The following is a 25184-nucleotide window of genomic DNA, read 5'->3' as shown; positions in this document are numbered from 1 at the left end:
CATGCAAACATGTAAACTATTGATGGAAACTTCAAACTTACCTTGAACTGACATTTTTTCCCCTGTTTTTTAAAGCTGTGCTTGGTGTTTAAAAGTATGGTTGGAAAGGTCTGAAAATTATATTTGTGCTGTACGTGCAGAAAGGAACATAGACATGGGCTAACAGAAGTATAGAATAAAAAGCTTTAATTCAGCAAAACTTGACACTAAAACCTGTTAGCACCAAACAGCTGCTGAGAAAGTGTGTAGATTTTTAGGGGCATTTACTCCTGGTTTTATCTATAGAGTTTTGTTTATTATTCCAAAACCCCGAAAAAAGAGAGGACTTGATGTGGTTCAGGTCTTTCAGCTGGCTTTTCTGCAATTAAAGATTAGTCTAAAACATTGGATCCAAAGAACCCACGGCCTGGGAATTAGAACCTAATGCTGTAGTGTAATATCTCTCAGACAGTGAGATTAGCAGGGTAACTCAGATTTTTGTACTGTCCCTCAGAGGACCCCATTAAGCATTCACAAGGAATTCATCCCCACCCCCAGCTTCCTCCTAGGAGGAAGAGTTTTGCCATGACAGATGTGGGGAACAGATGTTGAGAGGAAAAGTTAAAATGGGACAATGACCTGAAGTGTTAGCTGGGCTCTCCCTTGACGTGACTGAGCTTCTGTTCCTGATGGCAAAAGCAGCTCCTGCTGCCTGCCCCTGACATGCAGAGATTTTCTGTCTTCTGTCAGATACTCGGTGCTCAATCAGTTGAGAGAGAGGAAGGGACAAAGACTGAAATGCAAATCAACTGTCTGTTATTCAGGGACTATTAGTCCCAGGTAGGTGAATCATGCTCAGCCACCCACCACCTTTCCTGAGCAGTTCTAGGTATTTTTTTTGAACCTGGATCACCTGTTTTACATCAAGACTTGCCCATTTCTTGCTGCTGTTCTTGCCCACTTTTCCACCACTGCATCTGTGATGTCCAGCAGATGCTCATGCTCCTTGTCCCTAGATGCTCCAGTGAGCTAATTTAGAGTATAGAGCTGGTGGCTGCTGAGTAACAACAGAGAGCCAGGAGGAAAGGCCTCCCAGCAGCTCTGTGTTACCAGATAGAGCATATCAGAGTTTCTTTCCTTCTCTATCATCTTCTATTTCAAAAGGCTTTTTGCTCTTTGTTGGCTTGGAAGGAAGATGTTGAGCTTGATACTTGAGAGAGATTGGCAGGTCAGAGCAACTTCCCTGCTGAGGGAGGGATTTGGGACAGGTCTCGTTCTCCTTAGCTTAGTCTAGCTCAGGAGACTGTGAATAATCATGTTTATTACAGAAAGGAAGTCAGCCATCCATAGAAGCCTGAGATTTTTTTTTTTTATGGCTCTTGAAATGGGAAACTTAAGTATTTGGAATACTTTAATTCTTGATAACTACTCCTGAGGTCCCCTTTCAACCTGCAGTATTCTCTGATGCTATTATAGACATAATTTGTGGATATTTATTGCTTTTCTGCGTTTAATATTTGCTTTATTTTCACAGGGCATTATTTGTTATTTGTATCCCATTCCCTCTTTCTCTCCCCAAAGTCTTTGAAGAAGACTTGTCTTCTTCTACCTCCAGCTTATCTGTATGAACACTTGGTGACATAAATGTCCACATTGACCTCATAAACGTCCACATGTCTGTAATAACACAAGGCTTCTGTATCTGGTACTCAGAGTCATTCTCTGTGTGAGCAAGATACATAGTTGGGACACTAATGCAAAAAAATTCCCTGAGTAGGACACTTCATTGGGAAGTTTGATTGAAGTAATTAAATTATTATTTATTTGCTGGGCATACCCACCTCCCTTAAGTCTTGGAGTCAGTTCCTGTGCCTGGAGCAGTTTGAACCCTCAGCCCTGACCTGCAGAGAGTCAGAGGACTCAGTTACTGTACAAAGCAATCACCTTTCTTGGGAGAGGGAAATGAGATTTCTTTGGGCTTCAGGGTTTGTTTTCCTCTCCTGCTCAGTGTGACAGAGCATCCTTGCTAGAAAGCAGAGAGAGGAAAGAAAATTCAGTCCACATGTTTGGGATTTAAGGTTGAGAGTGATTCACGCTCAGCTTCTGGGGGTTGTAATTAGGGGTGACATAATAACCATAAACTTTTGATAAAATAGTAGCAGCTTTTTTTGTTACACTCGGAGCTGCAGAAGCTGGTTCTGATTAGCATCCCTTCGAGATAAGCCTGCAGGATCTCCACACTGTGCAAATCTGGCTCCAGGCTTTTGTGGTGCAGTTCAACTTCTTTACTGATGCTGAAAGGAACCCTGCATTCTGAAACACCCCAAATTTTGACATTTTCACTTGGATCAGCATCTCAGCCTTTTCCTTAGCCATTTTAGTCCATCTGTGTAATTTTGAAATCAGTATTATCATATTCTGGCTCAATCCTGCCAATTTATGCTCTTTATAATACACTCTGTGGGTTATCTGCTATGGAAAAAAACAGTCTTGCTATCCTCAACTTCTCCTGAAATATTACTACTCATTTCTTTTCCAAGTGGCTGAGACTAAAAAGAATCCAGGAATGTGTGCAGCAGGAGATCTGTCATTCCCAGTCCACACCAAGGTGCATTCTTGTAGGGAGAGATGGGCATTTACACTGGAATTCTGCCATCAGCATTCTGCCAATTTTATTTTTTGGCAGTCGAGCACATGGAATTTTTAAAAAGAAGATCTACTTTTTAAAAGCAGGTCACAGACAAAAATAAAGACACATTCTTGGGCTACGAGAAGTAGGTCAGGTTTTGGGGGAATCATTAGTGAAAGCTGTTGATCTGATCCCACCTGTTTATTAATGTTTTTTGCTTCCTATGCCAAGTACGTCTGGCTCATTTTGCTTTAGGTGAGATATGCTCTTCTGCTTTGGTGAGCAAACTTTTTTGCATTAACATTTTCAAAAAGAAAAATCCAAAAAACAGGAAAATATGTTCCTAGTTTTCCATTAGAGAATACTGTAGTGGAAAGTGAGGCCTCTCTGTGCTGTCGTCCAAAAGGAATAAAGCTGCTTTGTGTCACCTCATTACTCTAAGCTGATGTTTTACCTCAAGATTGTTTTGAGGAGGGAGGATGAGGGCAAGGCTGATTCCACTGCTCAGAGGATGGCCTCTGCAGCACCTTCTGCACAATCATCCCTTAATTTAGGGGGAGGATTTCACAGCCTGTAGGTACCTCTGTGCAGCCCCTGCAAGAGCTGCTGTAGCAGGCACAAGGCTCAGGCAGGGAGGATGGATTGCTGCTGGTCAGACTTGGGAATTTGCCTGGCATCACTTTATTGCCTCCACAGCTGGAAGGTGGCTCTGAAGGAGCTTTGGGCATTGCCCAATTCAAGGACAGGTGGCTGCAGGGTGGGTGCTGGGGCTCAGGGCAGGCACCTGTGTGGCTCCCCTGGGTTTTCCCTGCATGGGACAGGGACAATTGTCCTCTCCAGAGCCCAGGAGGGCAGCCCAGGCTGCAGCTACTGGAGAGAGGGTGGGTTTGGTTAACAAACCAGGGTGAGGTTCAGCAGGACCTGAGAAACCCCTGGGCTTCTTTCACAGCCAGGTTCTGGAAGCAGCACCCTGGTTTTACTCTCTGAATGCAGATCACAATTAATAGCACTGTTTGTGGAGGACGCCTCTACAAATAGTCTCGTGTTTCTGAATATCTGCAATTACTGGAAGCTTCATTCCCTCCTTTTCCTCTTTTAATTTTTTGTAATATTAACCCATGTAATTGCATGCCTTAAAATCACAAGGCAACTGATATTCATACAGAGGTAATGTGTGTCTCCCCTATTTTTATTTATGTAACTGAATTTTTTGTTTAATTTTGGTAATTCATTTCTCTTCCTCTTTCCACATTCTTTATTTTACAGAATTTGATTCAGAAACAAAAAGGGTTCAAGACATTCTTTCTGGAATGGAGAAACCACAGGTATGTGATTCCAGATTGCCACACAAATGTACAATAGCAAATGTGAAAAGATTGTGTCACAACACACTGGTAATTTCACAGGGGAGCACCTCTGATTTTTTTCCCTTAGCAGATTGTTGCCAATAACTCATTTTACTGGGATATAAATCTGAAGGATCTTTTGTGCTCATGGATGTTTGAGGGCTCTGCCCACTCCAGGAATTGCACCAGTTGTTTCCAGAGGACAATTCCCAGTATTCATACTATAATTCATGTTATGGGGAACTCAATGCACTGGGATGACTTGCATAGCTCTTACCCCCTCTCCCCTGGGTTTCATTTTGTCATGAGCAATTTATGTCTTTAATCATGATTAAATTAAGCTAATTCTATTATTCAATGGCAAATTACTGTAGTCTGTGTTTGTCTGAGCCATAAAAGCCTGTGAATTATGATGGAATTGAATCACCCTGTAAATAACCCTAATGCTGAGTGTGACTGCAGTCAGGTGAGGTTATTAATAAATCTGGTTGTAAGCCCTTTTCTAGTTTGGTGTGTCAAATGAAAGCCAGAAGAGCACTGTGGGTCTGAATGAATGGTCCAAGCCAGCACTGGAAGAAGCAGTGATGGGGCAGAGGAAGGCAGAAATCCCAAAGCACAGCCTATCTCCTTTGCTCTCCAGAGCTCAGGCCTTTCTCTGTCCAGCTGGAGAGGTAGGGCCCAAATAAGCAAATAAATAAAAAATAATGGTGGAAAGCTTATGGGAAGACTTGGTTCAGCTGATACAGAGACACTCTGCAGTGGGAGCCTTGGCTGCAGAAGTGGCAGGGCTCAGGGGGAGCCAGGTGTGAGCACAGGCTGAGTTTTATTTTTTGGACTCTCTTCTGATGGATGCTTTTGTTCTGAATAAATACAAAAGGTGTTTGGTCTTTAAATTGCTCCACCAGTAGGTGCTGGTGTCCTGGCATGGGCAGGAGCTGGTTCAAAGCCAGCCACAATCTAAGCCAGGCCTGCAGAGATGATGAACACCAGCCTGAGTTCTGCTCACAAGGAAGAAGTCGCTCCACTGTGTGTGGAAACAAGTGACAATACTGAGCTGAAGACTTAAGAGTTTCAGGGTGCTCAGAAGGGAAGAAAGTGCACTTAGCAGAGAATTAGGCTCATTTGTTGTACAGAGGGAGTCAATATTTTTGTACCAAGGACCACCCGAGTGTTTCTCATTTGGTCAATAGCCACAGCCAGGTGCTTTTACAAAGATTCAGAGAGCTGACAAGAAAAATGTGTTGTTTCATACTTTATCTTTAGAGGTAGGAAGAGAAGCTATTAGAGCAATTTGTAGGATTCTGAGATCTGGACAATTAAATTTATAGTAATCAGAGGCTTTAAAGCAGAAAGAAGAAAAAAACCAAAAAAATAAGACAAAAATAGTCTTCGTTTAATCATACCAAAAATAGGATTAAAAAAAGAAATCTAAACCATGGCAAATGCTGGTTCAATAATAATGACATTTACTGAGGTGATGTTGGAGATTATCTGTTGTTCTTTCTCTGTAACTTTGACATTTGTGAGTAATTAAACTCACAGGACTCTCACCAGTTGTGAATTGCTGTGAATGATTCTGTGTGTGTGTAGTTAGTACTACATCTGATAGAAATATATCATTTTATGCATAAATAGTCATCTTGGTCATGTTTCTTGGCAAGTCTTATGCATATACAAGTGAAAAATAAAACAATGTATAGGAAAAAAAAATAATGCAAAGAAAAAGAACACAGAGTGGTGAGTCAGTGATAAGTGGGTGATGCTGTGTGTGGAACACATGGATTTGATTTGTCCCAGTGTGCAGCTCCCTCCATCCATGGGGGGATGAAGCCATCCCAAGGGATTAGCCTTGTGAGCAGCTCCTGCAGGAGAGCTGTCACTGGGAGGTGTCTGGATCTTACAGGTGCCTCTCTGACTGCAAAATATACAAAATTATTACTTCATGAAAGCTCTGTTTTCAGTAATAGATATTGTTACTTGTTTGAGAGATGTGCTGCTGAGCTGTAAATTTAATCAGAGCTTTGTCCCTTTAACAGCCAGAATTTTAAAAGGCGCCTTTTGCTTTCAATCCCCCATGGTTCTGTGTCAACTGAAATATGTTTTTAATTCACGTTATCACAGACAAAGTAAGCATTCTCTGAAACAAATACCTCGGTGAGGGGAGGGAAACTTGACTCTGGGGTTTCTGAAATGCTGCATCCGACAGCCAAGGGGCTGGGGGGGACATCAGCCCCCGTGGGGAATCACCAGGGCTCTGTCAAACCACAGCTCAGACGGCAGCCTGGCTGTCCTAAAGGCAGCCTGCTCCTGCTGACTGGCTCTGCAGCGAAACTCATATTTAATCACGGGGGTTTTTGCCTAAAATTGCAGGATTAGAGCCATAATTTAAAAGCAGATTCTCAACCTAGTAATAACTGTGAATTCATTTGACCCCCAAGCCTTTCAAAGCGTGCCCTCGAGGGAGTAAATGAATGTTGCTTGCAGTGTAGTTCTCACACATACAATGAGCCCCCGAACCACACGATGCCTGTGAATGCTAACCCGGAATTTGAAAGATAATGGAAGTTGTACAGAAACATTTTTCATTACCTGAAAGACGGGAAGGGCCGATACTCATCAGTCTTGTAACCTTATTGAAGTGGTGCAGGAGTTGGATTCTTTCCCAGGGGCTTTTATGGAATAATTATTTACACCACCGAGTTTTGATAGAGCAGAAAGGAGGCATTTACTGTGTAAACTGAGAAGTTTTCAGAAACTAATTAACTGTGCTTTTCACCAGACGTACAGAACTCCTTGTGGGAGAATCTTTTGTTAGGTCTCAGCTAAAAGGCCAAGCCAGCCCTCTTCAAAGCAAGCACAGTGATTTTGGGGACAGATGAGACAGGCTGGGGGAACTCAGAAGCAGCATGAAGGTTTACCTGCCCAGCCTGGGAAGAGATGCTCTGGCTGCTTGTTTTCTCAGATGGAATTAGTGCACTGTTGATGAGCAATAGGCTGGGTTTTTTTAGAAGTATTTCTGTCTGCAAGTTCAGAAGGGCCATCAAGCCCACCATGGTGGTGGTAGCTGGGCTGTTCCTTACAGCCTGAAGAGGGCTGGTCCAGGTCTGTACCTTGGGAAAGGTGTTTGTGTAAGTTAGAAAAGTTGGAGGTAAAGATACTGAACTGTTCTACAAGGGCCTGCTTGTTATTCTCAGCATATCATAACTCCATTTATTTAACTTTGCTTTTTTCACAGCAAAGCTAGTGCTTCCTGCTCCAGGTAGGAGTTCCTTGGTAAGCTAAGTGGTGGCTTTGGCCAGGAAAGGAGATACTGGCAGGTGACTGTGATATGGTATCAGCCTGCTGGTCAGGGAGCAGCAGATAGGTTTATCTCCAGCCACACAAATAAATCCATTCCCAGCTGACGTGCACAGCCCAGGGAAGGAATAGATTTGCCTTTTCTGACTTATCTTGCAGACAGTGACCCCTCACTTGCTTCCCTACACTTGCTGTGTGTGCTCAGTGCAGCTAAGGCTGGTATTTAACAATTTCTGGTGTTTATTTTTAAACCTCCAGCAGCAGTTGCTGTGTACCTACGATTTCCCAGGCAGCCACTCTGGGTACTCCTTCCTTCTGAAATTAATGGAGCAGCTTAGCAACTGCCTTTGGACTTTTATCCTCTGTGTGCTGGCTTCAGAATAATAGTCTGACAGTTTCTAGCAGTTAGCCCACAAGATACTTTCTCTTATTTTAAGAAACCCAAGACCTAACTTTTTACAGATTGCTGAAGTTTGTGGAGGGCCAGAGTTTTGCCGTATGTGGAATATATACGTGTGTCCTTGGGAGTAGTCATAGAGAAAAACATTTCAAATAGAACATTGGCAGGATATCATGCCTCCAGCTCCAAGTCTGTCTGAATTTATGAAAAACAATTATGCAAGCATATTTCCATAATAAAAGAAACTGCATGTTGATCGGCTGAGCTGGCATAGTAGTAATGTCTGTTAAAAAATCCTAAAATCTATTTGGATCTTGTTAATCAGCTTTTGGATCAAAATATTATTTTAAATGCGGATTTTTAGCTCTTCAGTATCTTTGCTACAATTTCATTTACGTACATGTGTGTATATACATGTATGTGCATATCTCAAAAAAAAACACTTTACTTGCTTGAATCATGCAAGATTCTTACAAGGTATCTTAGCCAGTATTAGGGTTAACTTCTCCAAGTTTTTGAAATCAACATTGATTTCATAACATCAGAAAAATCTGATAAGAAAAATGCCATGAAAGCAAGAAATGCCATGCAAATTCATAAAACAATTTGCACATCCATGTTTTTTACAAAGAAAGCTCGATGCTACTTAGACCTTCTTGCCTAAAACTTATTTTTCACATTATGTTGAACAAGGATTTTCTTTTTTTTGGCAAGACTTGAATGTGCTGCTATAAATTAAAATCTCTAACTTTTGAGATCATGGTGTTTATGATGAGACATTTCATGGTGTCACCTACTTGTCAGGCTGTTAAAAATGGATTTATGACTTGCTCAGAAAGAATCTGGTTGATATATGGGTATCAGACACAACAGTTGCAGTGCTCATCAGCTGGAAGCAATGTGTTTTAGCATGAGAAGGTAAATATTTTCCATTATATAAAGATATCTAGAAGCTGGATTTGTAAACAAGCAGTCCCTCAAAGCTGATTGCTAATGCTTCATTCCCAAGTAATTTGGGGTAAGGGGTTTCACTTGTCTCAACAAAAGTTAGGAAATGTGTAACTGAGCACCTGCAGCATTCATGTCACACTTTCTGAAATAACAACATCTTGCTCTTTGTGTTGCAAAAATCTGTCAAAATTATAGATGCAGTGAAATTTGTTGCATAGGAAAAATAAAGAATACAAACCCTCAGTCTTTGATTCCTCCATATGAAGGCTAACTAAAAAATATTCTTCATATATTCACTACAATTAAGAAGGAAAAACACCATTATTTTCATGATGAAAAGTGGAGAGTTGGTGGCAGAGCATTTGAGGCTCTGGCGACTTTGAGGCTTCCCTGGGATATTTCAGCAGGTTTGTGTGAAAATGTGCTGCCTTTCCCAGATAACCAGTGCAGCTATTGCTTGTTATTTATTTTTCTTTTGAGGCAGTAGCAGGGGGGATTTTTTTTTTTTTTTAATTTTTTTTTTTTTTGTTCTTCCTTCTTGGCCTGATAACAGAAGGCTGCTCTCTGGGGAGCTGCTGTTGGCTGTGTGCAGCTGATGTGCCAGTGGCTCTCCTGGTGAGCAAGGTGATACTAGTTCTGTAAGCTGTGTGAACCTGGCTCTCCAGAAGAATACAGTGGCACTGGTGGGGTGATCAAATAGGTTTGGTGCAGGAGTTGGAGGTACTTTTTCCATATTTTATTAAAAAAGATTCCTTACCCCTCTGCCATGGAGTTGTTGCACTCAGTGGTGACTGCAGATCACACACAGTCCTTCTGTCAAGGCACAAAGTGATTGATTTCCAATGTAGTTTTTAACTGACAGGTTGGACTTCTATTATGATTTTTCCTTGTGCTTTTGAGCCAGTGTAACTTTCCAGGTTGAATTGGGTTTTTCTGCTTACTTGCTGTTGAGTTACTGAAGTTTCAAGTGGCAAGAAGGTGCAGGATGACTGAAAAAGTCATTAGAGTTTCATTGAAAAAGCTCCCCAGCAAAAACTTCAGAAAAATATTTGTGTGTAAAACAATCTATAGGTTAAAGTCTTTGTTCCACTTAGTTCCAGTTCCTTTCTGGGAATGGCCACAGCAGCAGGTACCTCCAGAGGCATCCTTTGCTGAGTGCTCAGACAGTGATGAGCCAGTTCACTGCAGGGGAGCCTCTCTGTGTATTCCCATCTGTTGGAGATCACTTTTTGCCATGAATCGCTGGTTTTGTTTGTGTTGTTGATCATTTCTGACCCTTTACTTTTCAATTCTAGCTCTGAAATTTCCATTTTGCAAGAAATTTTGAAGATGCAAGCAAAAAGCAAATGCTTACGGAATAGCAGTTTTCCCTCGGATTTCAAATTAACTGATTTTTTTTTTATAGGTGACAAATATTCAAGCAAGAACAGTTTTGCTTTCCTGGTCACCTCCCCCTGGCCTTCTCAATGCAGATAGACACAACAACGGTTTGCCTTACACCTGTACCTACGAGGTTGCCTTATCAGATAAAGGGAGGGATGGAAAATACAAGACCATTTACAGGTAAAAACCATCATTGTTACACTCTTTTTTTGTTCATTAGGCGTAAATTCTCTGAGTTTTTCAGGGTGTATCCTGTCACAGAAGAAAGGCACATTTGAGCATCCTGTTTCCTCACCAGAGGAGCTTGCAGGGAGCTGGTGGAGTGCATTGTCACAAGGTCCCTAATTGCCACCCCATCCCACCTCCCCGGCCGTGGCAGATCCTGCCTGCAATGCCATCACTCCCATTGCCAGTGAAAAGGTTACTTTTTCTTTTATGCTAAATGTCAAAACCTTTCGTGTACACCATGCAGGCAGGAGAGCTGCCTTCCTAATGGGCTAGTTTTGTGTGGACTTGCAGAATTTAGAAGAGTAAGATCTTGTTATTTCAGCTAACGAGAAAAATGTGAGGGCTTTGCTGCTTTGTAGTGTCTTGGATGAGCAGAGGGGGGAGTACAGCAGTCAGTAGGTTACAGAGGCTCCCCAGAAAAACCCAAACACTTGGCTCTCAGCAGGCTTCAGTAAAAGTTCTGAGGGATTTCTCTGTGTCTCCTTGCAGTGATCCTCTGAGCTCATTCTGTGATCAAGTACATATGGTGTTATGCCTTTCTTTTTCCTTGCTAATGACGTCTAGGAAAGAGAATTTGGAGATGTGACCTTGGCTATTGTGAAATAGCTGATCCTTCCCAAATCTCATTAAATAAAGTCCAGGTGATAGAGCATTTAAGGAATTACCTCTTGAGACCAAGCCATCTCCTTTCTTAAGATGTCCTGTGAATTAGGGTATTCCACTTGGTATGCTGAAGGCAGGTCTTGGATAATACAGAAAGGGTCTATTAACCAGGGAAAGGCTGCTTGAGTTTACTCTTTTTCTGGCATTTACAGCAGCTGTTTGTGAGCCAACGTGAGCATCTCCATAGTCAAGTGTGTGCTGCTGAGCTTTTAAAGTGGGAAGGACACTTTCTAGTACTTCTTGTGCTTGATAGCTGCACATTTTCCCCTGGTTATGAAATGTTGTGCATCTGTTTTAAAGCTGCTGGTGGTGATGTGTCTCCTGCTGCTGGCCAGAGCACAGCCTTTAGCCTGATGTGGTATGTTCCATCAGGAGCAGCAGTAATTGTTATTACTATAGGCAAAAGGGAGTCTGCAATATGTTGAATACATTGTCTTTGGAAGGAGGTGCACTCATTTCAGAGGGGAAAAACTGGATTTGCAGAGCATTGTGTTATATAAAATGAAAAATAGAAGGCTTTCTGGTGGATTTCTGGCAACCCAGCAGGCATGTGCTTTCTGGTGGATTTTGTTCTATTGATTTTGAGACATCTCCCTGTATTTGTCCAGCTAGCTATGAAATATTTCTTTATGCTAAATTGAGAGCTTTCTTGTTTCCCATATTTTAATAAAATAATGAATAAGCCAAACTCTTACATGAGATGACTATTACTTATTAAGCACTGACCCGTACTTTAATCTTCACAGATTTGGCAACACATGACTGAGCCCAGTGTTCATTTACCAGCAAACAAGCCAGAAGGAAAAAGAATAGCCCTAACTATGTTGGCTGCTTTTGAAATTAATAGATTGTATGCAGTTTTTTTTTCTTAAAATGTCTAAAACACTTTGCTTTAAGTTGTCTTGGTATTGAAAGAGAGCTGGGTCCAGCCGTTTGGGTGTTAATTAAATGTCTCCTTGCTGTGGTCCTTACAGGGAGTGTAGTTCTGGAGGAGAAAGCAATAAGTGAAACAGTTGTGTGAAAAACTCTGCTTTTTCCTCTGAAGTTCAATGGGTCACTTTGTATAAAGTATTTTGAATAGGAAATATGCAGAAACTACAACAATAATGTTTGGGTTTCACTCTTTTCAGCTCTGGGAGGGTTGAAAACCACAATGAGCTTTATACAAATATCAGCAAAATATAAGCATTGAATTAAACACATTTTTAGTTTACTGAATAAGTTGGTGATAAATTCTTTTCTTCTGTGCATATGGAGCTTTATGAAGTTTTCAAGAAATGTGAAGTGTGTTGACAAATTGTTGGTATATGGTTTGGTACTGTTTCTCTTCGGAGGGATTGTTTTTCTTCTTTCAATTATATCACTAGAAAATCACTAGCTATGCTAAGTGTGATACTGCTTTTCATAATTTACTAATTGGTTGGGTTTGGATTTCTTTCCTACAGTGGAGAAGAATTAGAATATCACCTGAAGGACCTTAGGCCAGCAACAGATTATCATGTCAGGTAAGTTAGCATGATTTGAGTGTCACTTAAATATAAACTCTTCAATTATATGACAATAAATATGAAAGATTGTAAAGTAAATACACAGTGTAGTTCAATAATTTCTTGGTCACCTCTGTAAGTGTGTTTTTCAGTGGTTTCTAAATATTTTATCATAGATTTTATCTTGGACTGTGAGGGTTCTTTTTGAGCAATGTCTTTCATTGTGTTGCTGTCGCTGCTGTAGTAAGAGGCAAAAAGCAATTTTTTTATTTGTGTTTCTATATGGACAACAGGCCTGGAAGTGCTTATGTCTGAAAGTAGGATATCTGAGGTCATCTAAAAATTTGACTCGAGCAACTGGTGTTTCTTCAGTTCCTGTAACATGACCACTGGAAGTACCCCACGCTTTTTTCATAAGTAGGCCACACTTTGGGAAATAAATCTGCTGAATACAGATCCATCTGACCATAGTCACTGCAGCATTTATTCCAAGAAAAAAAGGACTCCCACTGAACTGTGTCGATATTTTCATAACATATTTCTCTTTGGTTCTGAAAGTGTGTTTTACACATTTATTAACTATTAACACATTCTAGTTTTGCTCTCTGATGGGTTTAACACTGTGTCTTGCTCATGTTGCTTTTTTTTAAAGACTTTATTTATGAACCAAGGCTTTGAATTTACATCCTGTTCACTTACACTCAATATCCTTTTTAAGAAAAATACCTTTCACTCCTGTCTATTGTTCCCTTCTGTTTTTCCAGACAAAGGCTAGGTTTGGCACACTGGTTCACATCAAGATTGCTCCTGCTTGTAAAACGTTAAAGAACAAACACCTTGCTTCTGAGCTCTAAAAAAAAAAAAAATCCAACACCAAAATCATTTAGCTTTGATACTATAGATCCTTTTTATTTTTAAGGATTGTTTCTAGTGGAGCCCTAAAATGAACTTTTCAAGTAGAAACACAAGACCAGAAGGAACTTTTCATCAGTGAGGAAAAGATGCAGCTCCCAAGTGGGGCAGGAGTCTTGGCCTTAGCAGCAAAGGGATGGTAACAAGGAGAAGGTTGTAAAACACTGGTGAGCTTCCTTCTGAGCATTGAACATCTCTTTTGAAGCCAACTTCAAACACCAGAGAGGTCACCATGCACAGCTGGGCTGAGGTCTCAGCCATTTTTAGGGGAGTTGTGGGTATTTACCCCAGGTCCTGGCTGACTTTCCTCCCAACCTCCCAACAGTTCCCTCCACCTTTTTGCAGGTTTGCCAAAATACAGGTTGTTTGTAAAAGGTTAACAATAACTTCTGTTTAAAAAGGTGTGACAAATACCAAAGTCAGACTTGCAGAGCAGCAGCACAGTTTGTAGTGGAGCGAGCTGACACTGAAACAGCAGCTGCTGGTTGGTTCTTTTTTCCTGCACTGAAACTGCATTATGTGTTAATGACTGCAAAGAAATAAATCTGTTGAGTAAAGAAATTTATGGGGCCAGCAGTTACTTGGGTCTCCTTGACCTTGGCAGCATCTCTCAGAGCTTTTCTCTACTGGACAAGCTGCTTGTGCTGCTGGGCCCTGGGACTACCTGGAACAACTTGCTCTGAGCCACCACCTGCTTCCCTTCAGGTGTGATGTCTCGGTGCCCTCAGAGCTGGTTGTGCTCAGTGTTTCAGTGGCTTGCAGAAGATGCCCCCTGAGCTCATTTTCACAAGGTTTTATTTCCCTTGGGGTGTGTGGTGAATGCTGGGCCACGCTCATTTCCAGCACACACATGTTCCACTTGCCAGATGCAGACTCAATTAATTAATTGCATTTCTTGTTGCTCCTGCCTGTTAACAGGTGATGTGTAAAGCAGCACCAGAGCAATTCTTGTCTGCCTCCCCCAGAAGGTTTGATTCTATGTAGGTGGCCATTGTACATAAATTACTCTTATCTACTGAAAACAAATTTAGAAATTGCCCTTTCTGTAGTTCTGCATTCAAGCACACAATAGCTACAGCCAGCTCAGAGGTCATTGTCTGGTCATGGCCTGAACTTTTTTTTGAGTAGAAGACTCCCAATTTGTACTTTGCTTTTGCTGCATGGAAAATGTGAAGGGAAAAAATAACATCATTACTTTTTCAGAGAAAAGCACCTTGTTGAGGAAGTGCTCAACTATATCCTATTTGCTTTCCCATATTACTTGTTATTGCATGTTCTGTGTTGACATGTGGAGGATTTGCCTGAAATCAAATGTGCTTTGAAGATTTTTAGTTTATGACAGCAACGTTGCAGACCTGTGTTAGTTCTGGTCCGTGGAGGTCCACTAAATGTTGATGCCTGAGTTATTTAGGAGAAGATTGTACCCATGGAAGGAGACCAGCAGACACCTGCACTCAACATGGTGCACGTGGATCAAATGTAAACCAGGCATTAAAGTTGATACCTTTTTTCTGTTGTATTTCAAGGAGGATTTTACCAGAGTATGTGGAAGCCTGGCAATAGGCAAGGAAATATTAGTGGAAAGAAAAGATAATGAAGATAACTCAGTAGTCTGTGTGAATATTTGCACAAAACACTGTTCCTCATCTGCTGTAATTTTTTTTGCATTCTTGTATAAATGAAGTGAAGTAAGGATAGCCATTGGTCTGTGAAATGTCTGTCATTAGTGGATGGTATCATGTGTACTTTGGTGGTCAAATACTGTGGCTGAGGCAGTGCCACTGTAACTGTCAGCACATTTATAACCCATTTGAATACTGTTTCCAGGGTATATGCAATGTACAACTCAGTGAAGGGATCCTGCTCAGAGCCAGTAAGCTTCACCACTCACAGCTCAGCACCAGAGTGTCCCTTCCCACCAAAACCCTCGCACAGGACCAAAAGCTCCTTAACCTTACAGTGGAAGGTAGGTACCACTTGGCTGGGGCAAAAGCAGGGAAAAAGAACTGACACTGAGCATAAATGCTGGAAATAATTGAAAGCTGAGACAGTCATTTTTCAGTAAGGGACTTGAACTTGCTGTACTCTGACAAATCCCTTCCTGTGCACCGACTTGACTTTTAAAATGTATGTGTTTCATTATGTCCAGCTTCTTCCCAGCATTCCTTAAGAGGTTGCCAAGCCATATGCAAAGCTTTGGTTTCACTTGAAACTCTACTCGTTTGCCTGGGGGAGGTGAAGCCATTTTCTCTGATTCCCCAAATCACCTTTTGTTTATTTTTGTTCATAGGCACCCATTGATAATGGTTCAAAAATCACCAGCTACCTTCTGGAGTGGGATGAGGTAAGTAGTAACTAGCTGAAATAAATACACAAATAAATGGCACTCAGACTTTACAAGGATTTGCTGAGTAAAGAAAAGTAATTAAATACAGGAGAAAGTAGAAATGGGAAAATGAAATCCTGATGGCATTAGGTAAAGAGTTGGAAAGGTGAAAGAGGCTGTGGGGGGAGCCCTTTCCAATCAGTGTATTTTACATAGTGACAATGCCAGTTTCTGTACCCTTGAAATCTTATATCACTCATTTTGTGTGCTTTATTTGTTAATTAGCATTACTTACTATTTAATTACTTGGGATGTATCTTACAGTTCTGTTCATGATCTCTTTCTTCTGCTGCTGAATGCAGAATAAACACCTGTTCCTGCCTTAGAGGAGAGGAGCCATGATCTTGCAGACCTGTCTATAGAGAATGTACTCAGGGTCAAAATCAGTGTCCTTTGTGTAGTGGCAATTAGCCCCCTTCCAGACACAAAGGGAAATAAGTTTTCTCCTAAATATCTTCTCTGGTTAGTGAGCACTGGGCTGTTGGGAGAGTGCCCTGACAGATGATGTGCAGGATTTGTTGGAGGTGTGTTCTTGTGAGTCCTCCCTCTTGTCCCCCAATTTCTGCCCCCTTTCCTTTGTGCAAGCCATATTTCTGCAGAAAGCACAAGTCAGAGAGTATTATCTCTGAAGGAAAAGAATAAATATTGGGTGACAGAAAGGGCTTGGACAGCATGTAAACAAAAGTCATGAGCTGGGAAATGAAGGGTGTGAAAGGGTGTTTGGTTGTAAAGTCTGAGAAACATCTCTTGAGGCCTTTTGTAGTCTAAAAATATTCTAAAGGGAGTATTCTGTTATGAATAGTTTTCCACCATGGCATTAGTAACACATTCCCTGCTTGTTCTGCTACATGGTGGGTGTTTGGAACCACTCACTGTGCAAACATTTATTGTATGCACTGTCACAGCTAGTGGGGTCTGCATGGTGAGAAACCCTCAGAAGCTGAACTGAAGTTGAACAAGAACTTCAGAATGACTTGCTGTCTCTCTGCACATAATGGAAAGCCAAAGGTTGTCACTGAAGAAGAGAAAAAGGGGAGTGTGAAGTCTGGGAAAGGAGGTCAAGAGAGATTTCTCCAAAAGGATGGGCCAGGATGATCCTGTTAGACCCGTGATGCCTTGATTGTGCAGTTGTGATTTCTTCCAAAGCTCCCAGTAACTTGGAGCTGAAGGAGCAGAGCAGCACAGAGCAGTGGAAACACGGATGATTCCAGCCTGCAAAGGAAAAGGAAGCAACAGAAGGACTTGTCAGATGAAGGACCATCAGCAGATAATTAATACAGCACAAATGCTGTAATGTTAATTTTGACTACATGGAGGATCTGCATAATTTTGGATATATAGGGCAATTCTAAAATCCTTCTGTCCTTCAGGCTGTTTGGTAAGAGTTTTGTCTTCAGAAAGAATTGCTATGACACCCATTTTTCACAGAGCAAAAGCAGTTTGGTTTAGGGTAGTTCTGCTACCAATGGGAAAAAAAAAGACATCCATATTCGCTTAGTCTGTTTTAGTTACCTTGTTTTTTCAGTAACAGCCCTGAAATCTGAGATTACAATGGATAGCTAGCCAGCATAGATGAAAGAATAATGGCCCTGCACAAATTAATTTGGTACATCTCCAATGGTTTGACAGAACTCCTGGCTGAAATGTACCTGTCAGGTTCTGAGACAGTTAATGCCACAGGTGTAGCTTCCCTAAAAAATTTTTCCCTCTGATTAGAGACAAATGCAGCTTTAAGCCACTGAAATTAAAGCCTGCTATTAAAGCCTGTGAAAGGAAAAGTCTGAAGATGCAGGCTGGCTGTGCCTGGGTTTGCAGGAGCTTCATCACATGCAATGGTGGGCTGGCAGGCTGCTGCATTCACTTTTCCATGTGCCATGGCTGGCTGTGACATGAAGTGCATTTAGCCACTGGAATTCTGGCACCCAGGTACAAAAGAGAATTCACTTGCAGTGCCCCAAAGCCTCGCGCTTGGTTGTGTAAACTCCACGTAAGCAAAATGTGTGCTTTCTCCACAAGGCCACACTGTGTCCTGGTGAAATCAAGGAATACATACATCCAGGCACAGGAGAAGGCTTGCCAGGCAGCTCTGAACACCCTGCCAGATCTCAGCTAGAGCAGCATTCATTAGCTGCGAGGCACAGGATAAAATATAAACATGGGAAAATCAGCAATCAGAAGGAAATTAAATCGTGGCTGCAAAGCAGAGAGGGCTTTGCAAGAGCAGAGAGCAAGAAATCTGAGAGATGATAAAGGTGGGAAAACACCCTCAAGTGGCAGCCTGCCTAGGAAGTTGAGTCCCTTCCTAGGAAAGAATGGTGTGGAGAGCCCTCACCACACTCACGGCACACAGGTCCTGGATGGTTCTTGTGCAAAGGCTGCAGCTCAGACTCTGAAAACAAAGCTGGCATCGGGCATGGGAGGTGTGGAGAGTGGTGGAGACATCCAGGAAAATGCTTGCAGTTGTGTCCCAGTCACACCAGTGTGTTCCCCAGCTCAAGCAGAGTTACCCCTCCAAGGGAGGGGCTCCTGCAGCCCCTCTGTGCTCCTGGCTGGGGGGTCACTGATGCCTGTCTGTCTGTCTCTGGGACAGCTCAGATCTCAGAGTGTCACATGCTCAGCAGTGTCTCACCTGGTTCCTCCTGTTTTTATGGGGCAGAGGCACAGTTTGTAGCATCCAAAGTGCCACCAGGAGTGTAGGTGGCATGACTCAAATGTGCAGAAAATGAATTGTGGCTGGAAAGTGGCAGCAGAAGCGCCGTGTTTACAGCCCCAGGATTAGGTGGTTATTCTCCAATTCTGGAAGGTTGTTCTGCTTAATACGTTACTGTGCCAGCCCTACCCGGCTGCTGCTTCAGTTTAGTTCTGAGGTTTGGGGTTTTTCCTGACCTGCAGACTCTTGAAAGATTGTCAGTGCATAAAGCTATTCCAGTTATCCTACATTTTTCTATCCCAGTTTGGTTTAAACGGTTTGTAATGTAACTGGTGCTACACGTTTAGTTAGAAAACACAAATGCTTTTCCTTTACTGATCCAAATCTTTGAATTAGAGTTGTAAACCTTGCTAATAAACTGTTATCTCTTAAAATGCCTGAAGAACTATGAAGGACACTTAATTCTTTAATAGGAGAGTAAGAGATCAGTTCAGCAAATTGTCACTGAGATACACTGGATGTACCCCAGGAAAATTTCCACTTCTAAAGAAGTAAGGATCAGCCCCTGTCCCAAGTATTCTGGATTTCATTGGGATTGGAACATGCTTGCACCACAAGTACATTACTTGTCTGGCAATAAAATCAATTAAAATTAGTAATTAAGGAAAGCTTCATCTTCTGGCTCTTTTGCTATGAACTTTTGAACTTACAAACCTTAACTAATCAATTCATGTCTGGGTGCCAGGATTGATTATTCAGGGTAAGCAAAAAGCTAATCGGGGAAAAAATAGCATTAAAAATATACCAAACAGAAAACATGACTGTAAAGGAGGTGATGCTTTCCCTGATGCCAGCATTCATCAAAATCAGTAAACTGTAACTGCATTGAAAAATGCTGCTGGCACTGCTTTAAGAACTAGGCCTTTGTTACTAATTAGATGTGAAATGCTCATTGTGTGATTAAGTGGTAGTAAATAAATGTTTCTCTTGTGTATATGGATAGCAAGAGTGTCCCATTCATTCTCGATGGTAAAGGGCAGGAATGTTCCTGAGCCAGAGACCAGGACATCCCTCTCATGCAGTTCTGTGTAGAACTCAAAGCAGCTTTAATTCTTATCCAGTAAGCAGCTCATTTTAATTTGCTCGAGAGAGACTGATACAATTCCACACTATTTAATGATTTGATGATGGATAGTTAATAATGAAGTTTCCATAGATATAAATGAGGATAATTTTTTCCGCCACAAAGTTTTAAATTCCTCGAGGTAGCAGAGATGTGCTTGTTTATAGCAGCTGATAATCTGAGCCAGGCATCTCGGTGGTGATCCACCAGAGTTGGATACAGGGAGCTCCGTGTTTGTTCACTTACCTGCCCTCCCAGTTTGTTCTGCGGCTGTGCCACTCCTGTGAGACATGCAAGTGGAGAGCCTTCGATAAAATTGGGGTTTGTGCATAATTTAGGCATGTTTTGTAGGTCCTTTGCTGCCTTCTAAGTGTTTGTGTATAGAGAAAATTCAGTTACTTGCATAACTGGCACAGTAAATGCTTTGCAGAGGTCTGAGGGTGTGTTGCACTAACTGTTGACAGTTTGCTCTATAGCTCTGTGTCAGCTTGAATTTCAGTCTGTTCCTTTTTATTGCCAGCATGACCCAAACACAGAAGCCAGTGCTGGTGTGGCCACAGCAGATGTCAGTCCTGCATCCTGTCACAGATGTGGAGCTGAGCTTTGCTGCAGTCCTGTGCAGGACTGTGCTCCATTCCTGCATTGCTGTAGCTACACTGGCCCCTTCCTCCTCTTGTGTTTATGTACTGGGTCTGCTGCAGGGAACTCAGTCAACAAAACCCATTTCAAGCCTCAAATCCCTTCTTCAATAAATACACTCTCCAAAGACAATCAAGCACCCTGTGTTAAGCGAGTGTGCAGCTTGAAATATTGCTGAAATAGCAGGCAGGGCTCTTAATTGTGTTTAAACTCCGAGTTGGAGCATTGTGCAATGTAGAATGGATTTGTGGAGCCGAATTGTCCTTGTTTCCTCAGACAGGCACTGCTGGTCCATCACAGGGTGGGCTGTCCTGGAGAGGAAAAGGGAACCCAGGCTGGAGAAGGCAGGAGAAGACATCCCCAGGCTGGGGAAGTCCAACAGCGCTCTCCCTCCCAAATCTGCGGATTACAAATAGTTGCAGGAACGATACAGTGTATTTTCAGCAACTTATGAAACATTATTTGAAGGATTAAAAACTTGGATGCCGAGTGTACAAAGAATAGGAGAAGGATTCTGGGAAAGCTGTAAGACTCTTGGGTGACAGCCAGTACCAGCCTGCCAGTTGTTCCTGTCTATAATTATGCCAGCATTAGTGCTTTCATAAATCTTGGGAGAGAAGGAGCGGAGAGACTATTTCCAGGCTATTAATGCCAGGATAATTAGAAATATCGGCCAGCCTCTCCAATTAGTGCCAATAGAATCCAAAATACCAGCCAGTCTGAGTAATCTGAATACCAGTTGGTCTCTGAGTGAGTCTGGGGAATGTACAGTACCAGTTCTAGAAGAGAAATATATACAATATCAGGGTTTATACTCTTATAAAGTTAAAGATACCTTAAATGTTTGGCAGTCTTGGCAAAGTTATAACCTACCAGTCTGACAAACGAGAGTTTGCTTAGCCCATTGCTCTCAGTTCAGGCATTGTGCTATAGGTGAGATTTTCCATTATTTCTCTTTTTAGCCATTGTTTTATTGACCACATGCTTAGCAATTGATCACTTTGTTCTCTTGGGAAAAAAAGCATTCTTAAACAGAAATCCAAAATAAATGAAATGTTTTTAATTATTTATAAGCAGTGAAGTAATGAAAGAATTGAGGAAAAATAAAGGCAGCTCAACCTGTTAAAGAGTTTACATAGGGGAAAAAGTCTATTTTTAGTAGTGCTGCACTGATGAATGGATATTTTACTGAAACATAAGATTTCTAATTAGGTTTTGTATAGTCTGCATTTTAAATATATTACTGCTGGGCTGAGAAGTATGTTCTCCTGTTACTTTTGTCCTAAAGAAATTCTATCATAGAATTCTGTAACTAGGAATTCTATCATAGCACTCTATGGATAGGGATTTTAGATCTGAAAAGGTTTTCCTCATTTACAAAATGTTTTTGCTTTGGGTTTTGTGATTCTTTTCCAATTCCACTCCTTAATTTACTTGAGCTGTGCAGTAATACTACAGCTGGAGCAGGTGGGTGAAGCTGAAGGAAACTGTGTGTAAAGGAGTTCTAGAACAAGTGTAGGCTCCCACTCTATAAATAAAAGTTCTGGCTGTTTGCCAGTGTGCTAAATGTCCCTTTAGTGCCTCCACATTGTTGTGCAGTGCTGGAGATCTGGGTGGTTGTTTCTAGGCTGATAAACACATTCTGGAGATTGACTACAAGCATTTCAGGGAGTTTTTCCTTCTGTGTCACAGGAGAAGTAGAGAGTGGCAAGGGCTGGAGAATGGGCCAGTGAAAAATGCATGTCCCACTCAGGCATTTCTGAGATCTTTAGAGGTGATGCTCTGAGTGTGGAGCAGGAACAACGTGTGGCAGGGCAGAGTGAGCCCAAGGAGGCACAGCAGGTGAGGCTGCTGGCCTCAGGGGGGATGCCCCTGTCAATAGTAAAATAAACATAAACAATGTGCCAAAACTAGTAAATGGCTCAGAGCTTTTCAGTAAGAAGTTGCAGAGATGGGAACGACCTTTCTGCACATGCTGGAGTCCATGGATGTGCTTTGTCAGGCTTCCATTCTGGTGTGCTTTTGGGTACTTCATCATGTAATTGTCCAATAATTTTGTGTTTTCAGCTGCTTCAGTTCTGGTAGATATTCTTTATGAGGAGCTGAGCAGTCCATGCCACTTTTCCTGAAGGATTTCAAACTGACTGTTTTCCATGTGTGGCTTAGAATGAGCCCAGATATTCCCTGTTACTTTAGGGTCTCTGTCCTGCAAACAGCTCGGCTTTATTTCTGCCCCAGGGTGTACCAAGCTGGGGTGCATTGACTGATAAGGGTCTGATTTTGTTTTAAATGTGGTGGGGTTGGGGAGAAAACTTCAGTGTCCTTGTGCTGAATGGTGCTGAGGTACAACCCATTACCTGAGAAAGAATTTGGGAGCTGCAGAAGTGTCACAAACCCTCTGGGCTGCTCGTGCTGTGTTTGCCAGGATGGATCCTTGCTCCAGGTCATGGTGATGGAAGCTCCCATAAACCATCCTTCTGGGAAACGACTTCCCTAACAAACTTTCCTACAGACGCTGTTCACTCAGCACATGCCGTGTGCTCCGGGCAGCAGGGAGGGTGCAGATCCTGGCACGCTGAATATTCCTCTGGGATGGGTAAATCTTGTCCCAGGGAACACGGGGAAGGTCACACCCAGCCTGTCCCGCTGGCTCTGGCTGTGCTGGAGCGTGGGGAGCGAGAGCCCTCTTGTGGGATAGGGAATTCCTGAAACAATCCCAGCGAGGGATGCACAGGGAGATGTTGGCTGCACCTTTCCCGTGCTTCTGTGTCCCAGCAGATTCAGAGATTGATTCCTCATAATTTTCCCACTTTTCTGTTCCTGAGTGGGATAAATTGTGTTTCGAGGTGGAGCTGTAGGGCCATCTCCCAGCTACAAGATGAGGAGAGGAGGGATGTGACAGAGGCAGACTGTGCTGTCTGATTTTCAGAGCACAGCAGTGCTGTCAGTGCTTGCACGGCTTCCTTTATGAAAACATCCAATTCCGATATCGTTTAACAGCTCCTTTTCAAATGAGTGTGGTGTGGTTTTGTTTCATAGCAATCCGATGACAGATTTGTCTCTTTCTAGGGAAAGAGGAACAGTGGTTTCAGAGAATGTTACTTTGGGAGCCAGAAGCATTGCAAGCTGACCAAGCTGTGCCCAGCTCTGGGTTACACCTTCCGGCTGGCGGCCCAGAACGACATCGGTACGAGGTGAGGTCCCTCAGGGTACACACCTTCTTGAGAAAAAGGGGTCGTTGAAAAGTTTACCTACCAATGCCAGCATAAAAAGGAATTTCTGGGGGGTTTTTTGTTTCTTTTCTCTTTGTGGTTTCAAGTTCAATATCTGACATTTGCTCTGTTACTAATGCTTCAAGGTAAGCCACTCTTTCCTTTCTGATACCCTTCATACTTTCCTTGGTGATACCCTTCACCCCCTAGGGAATTGCTGTGTACATTCAGCATGATGAGATCAGCCTAAGCAGATAGACTCCTTTTGAGGTGTTAAATGGTGTTTTGTGGTCTATTCCTGATACAAAAAGAATACATCTGTTATGTAAAATTCCCACTAGGGACCTCTGTGAACCAAGAAAAACAAGCAAGGGGAAGTTGAGTTACAGATTTTGAAAGGAATCTTGATATATTTATTTTTCTGGTTTAAAGCAAAGCCCTTCTGTCTCTTTTCAGCAGTACAGTCCCTTCCTTCTTCAGGACTGGCAGGGCTGGCTGATGGGGTGGGAAAGAAGGGAGAGACAGGCAGGACTGAGACAGGACGGGCACATCCAAGGCACTGAAAGATGGGGTTTAGCTTCTGCTTTTCCTTGCACACGAACTGATGCACTCACATGAAGATGGGTGAGAAATCAGACAGTTCAGTCCTCTGGGAGCTGCTAGGGAGCACTGGGATGAAATGTTCTGCAGCTGAGGGGTAGAGTGTGCCCAGAGAGACATTGCCCCGGGGCAGTCAGTGTGTGCTCCTGTGCTCAGGGAAGCAGAGCAGGCCAGGAAAGGTTTGACTGTGAAGAAGCCAAATATCCAGTGGCCTTGTGTACTCCTTCATTGTCCTTCTTAGCTAAACAGGATCTAATCATTATTACAAGGACACAAAAGAATCACCAGTGGTATATAACAATGTGTTTTGTGGAGAGAGACTCCTGCATTGTTCTCTCTTCTAAAACACAAGCCTCTCAGTAATTTAAGTAATTTATAGCTTTAGAAAGCTCCTTTATTCATTTTCCTATGTTTCCCCTGACATGGACCAAGACCACTCATGTGTACACAGAATCACTTTTCTCAACTTCTTGTAAGATTAATTCCCTCCCCATTGAAATCATACTCAATGTGGAGAGAGAGGGGGCTGAGCTGGAGCTGCTGAGTGTAATTGGAAGGGAATTGAGTCTGTGCAGATTTCCCAGTTCTGGCATCTCTTTTCTTTGCCAGATTCCAGATTTTTAAAATATCTTAGTGCCCCTCCCCCCCCCCCCCCCCCCCCTTTTTTTTTTCCTCCTTCTCCCTTTTTTCTCTCACTCAGGCTATTGAGGAAGGAGTGAGCTAAAAACTATTTATGGTCAGCTGCTCTGTGCTAATCTGTGAGATAAGCACCAGCAACACATGCCTTACTTTTATAGACAGCAGTCACAATTAAGGCATGATAATGTCATCTAACACTTCATATCATGAGATGGTTTTGGTTTGTTGTAATGCTTGTGGACTTACCACGACGATTTTGTCTTATTTGGGTTTTAGTTATAGGTGGTTTATTTAAATATAAGTGTATTTCAACAAGTAGGTTATTTTTGAGAAAGAAAAAGGCACTCCTTATTCCGAATCTTCTGTGTGTTAAGTTCATGATGTGACTTTAAGGCACAAAATGCGTTTTGTACTTTGGAAACAGATTTGAAAATTGCAAGAATGTCACCTTCCACTGAGAGCTTAATCAGAGTTTGTAGAATTTGTATTCTGCACATCTCAGGTTCAATATCCAAAAGTTGAACACTTGAGGCTTTATTTCCTATACTTTAGTTCCCCTTTGTTAAATGAGATTTTCCTCCACAGTTGATAGTAAGTTAATCATTTTAGGCATTCAGATATTTTTTCCAGCATTATTGCGGTGAGATCTGTAAAAATGAC

The 25184-nt window shown here is 42.1% G+C and overlaps 1 protein-coding gene across 2 annotated transcripts in view; it reads left to right on the top strand.

Annotated features, from left to right (window-relative positions):
* The window catches only part of FNDC3B (fibronectin type III domain containing 3B), a 185807-nt gene that overhangs the window by 115605 nt on the left and 45018 nt on the right, over window positions 1-25184 (top strand). For both annotated transcript variants that reach the window (XM_014887063.2, XM_014887064.2), the window contains exons 7-12: window positions 3875-3933; window positions 10008-10165; window positions 12322-12381; window positions 15103-15241; window positions 15566-15619; window positions 23143-23267. In XM_014887063.2, the coding sequence (XP_014742549.1) occupies window positions 3875-3933; window positions 10008-10165; window positions 12322-12381; window positions 15103-15241; window positions 15566-15619; window positions 23143-23267 (595 nt within the window). The remainder of the gene's footprint in view (window positions 1-3874; window positions 3934-10007; window positions 10166-12321; window positions 12382-15102; window positions 15242-15565; window positions 15620-23142; window positions 23268-25184) is intronic.

This window comes from Sturnus vulgaris, chromosome 10, assembly GCF_052056855.1.
Source record: "Sturnus vulgaris isolate bStuVul1 chromosome 10, bStuVul1.hap1, whole genome shotgun sequence".
NCBI lineage: Eukaryota > Metazoa > Chordata > Aves > Passeriformes > Sturnidae > Sturnus > Sturnus vulgaris.
The sequence above is the reverse complement of the archived record's forward strand: the minus strand, read 5'-3'. Positions and strand labels throughout refer to the sequence as shown.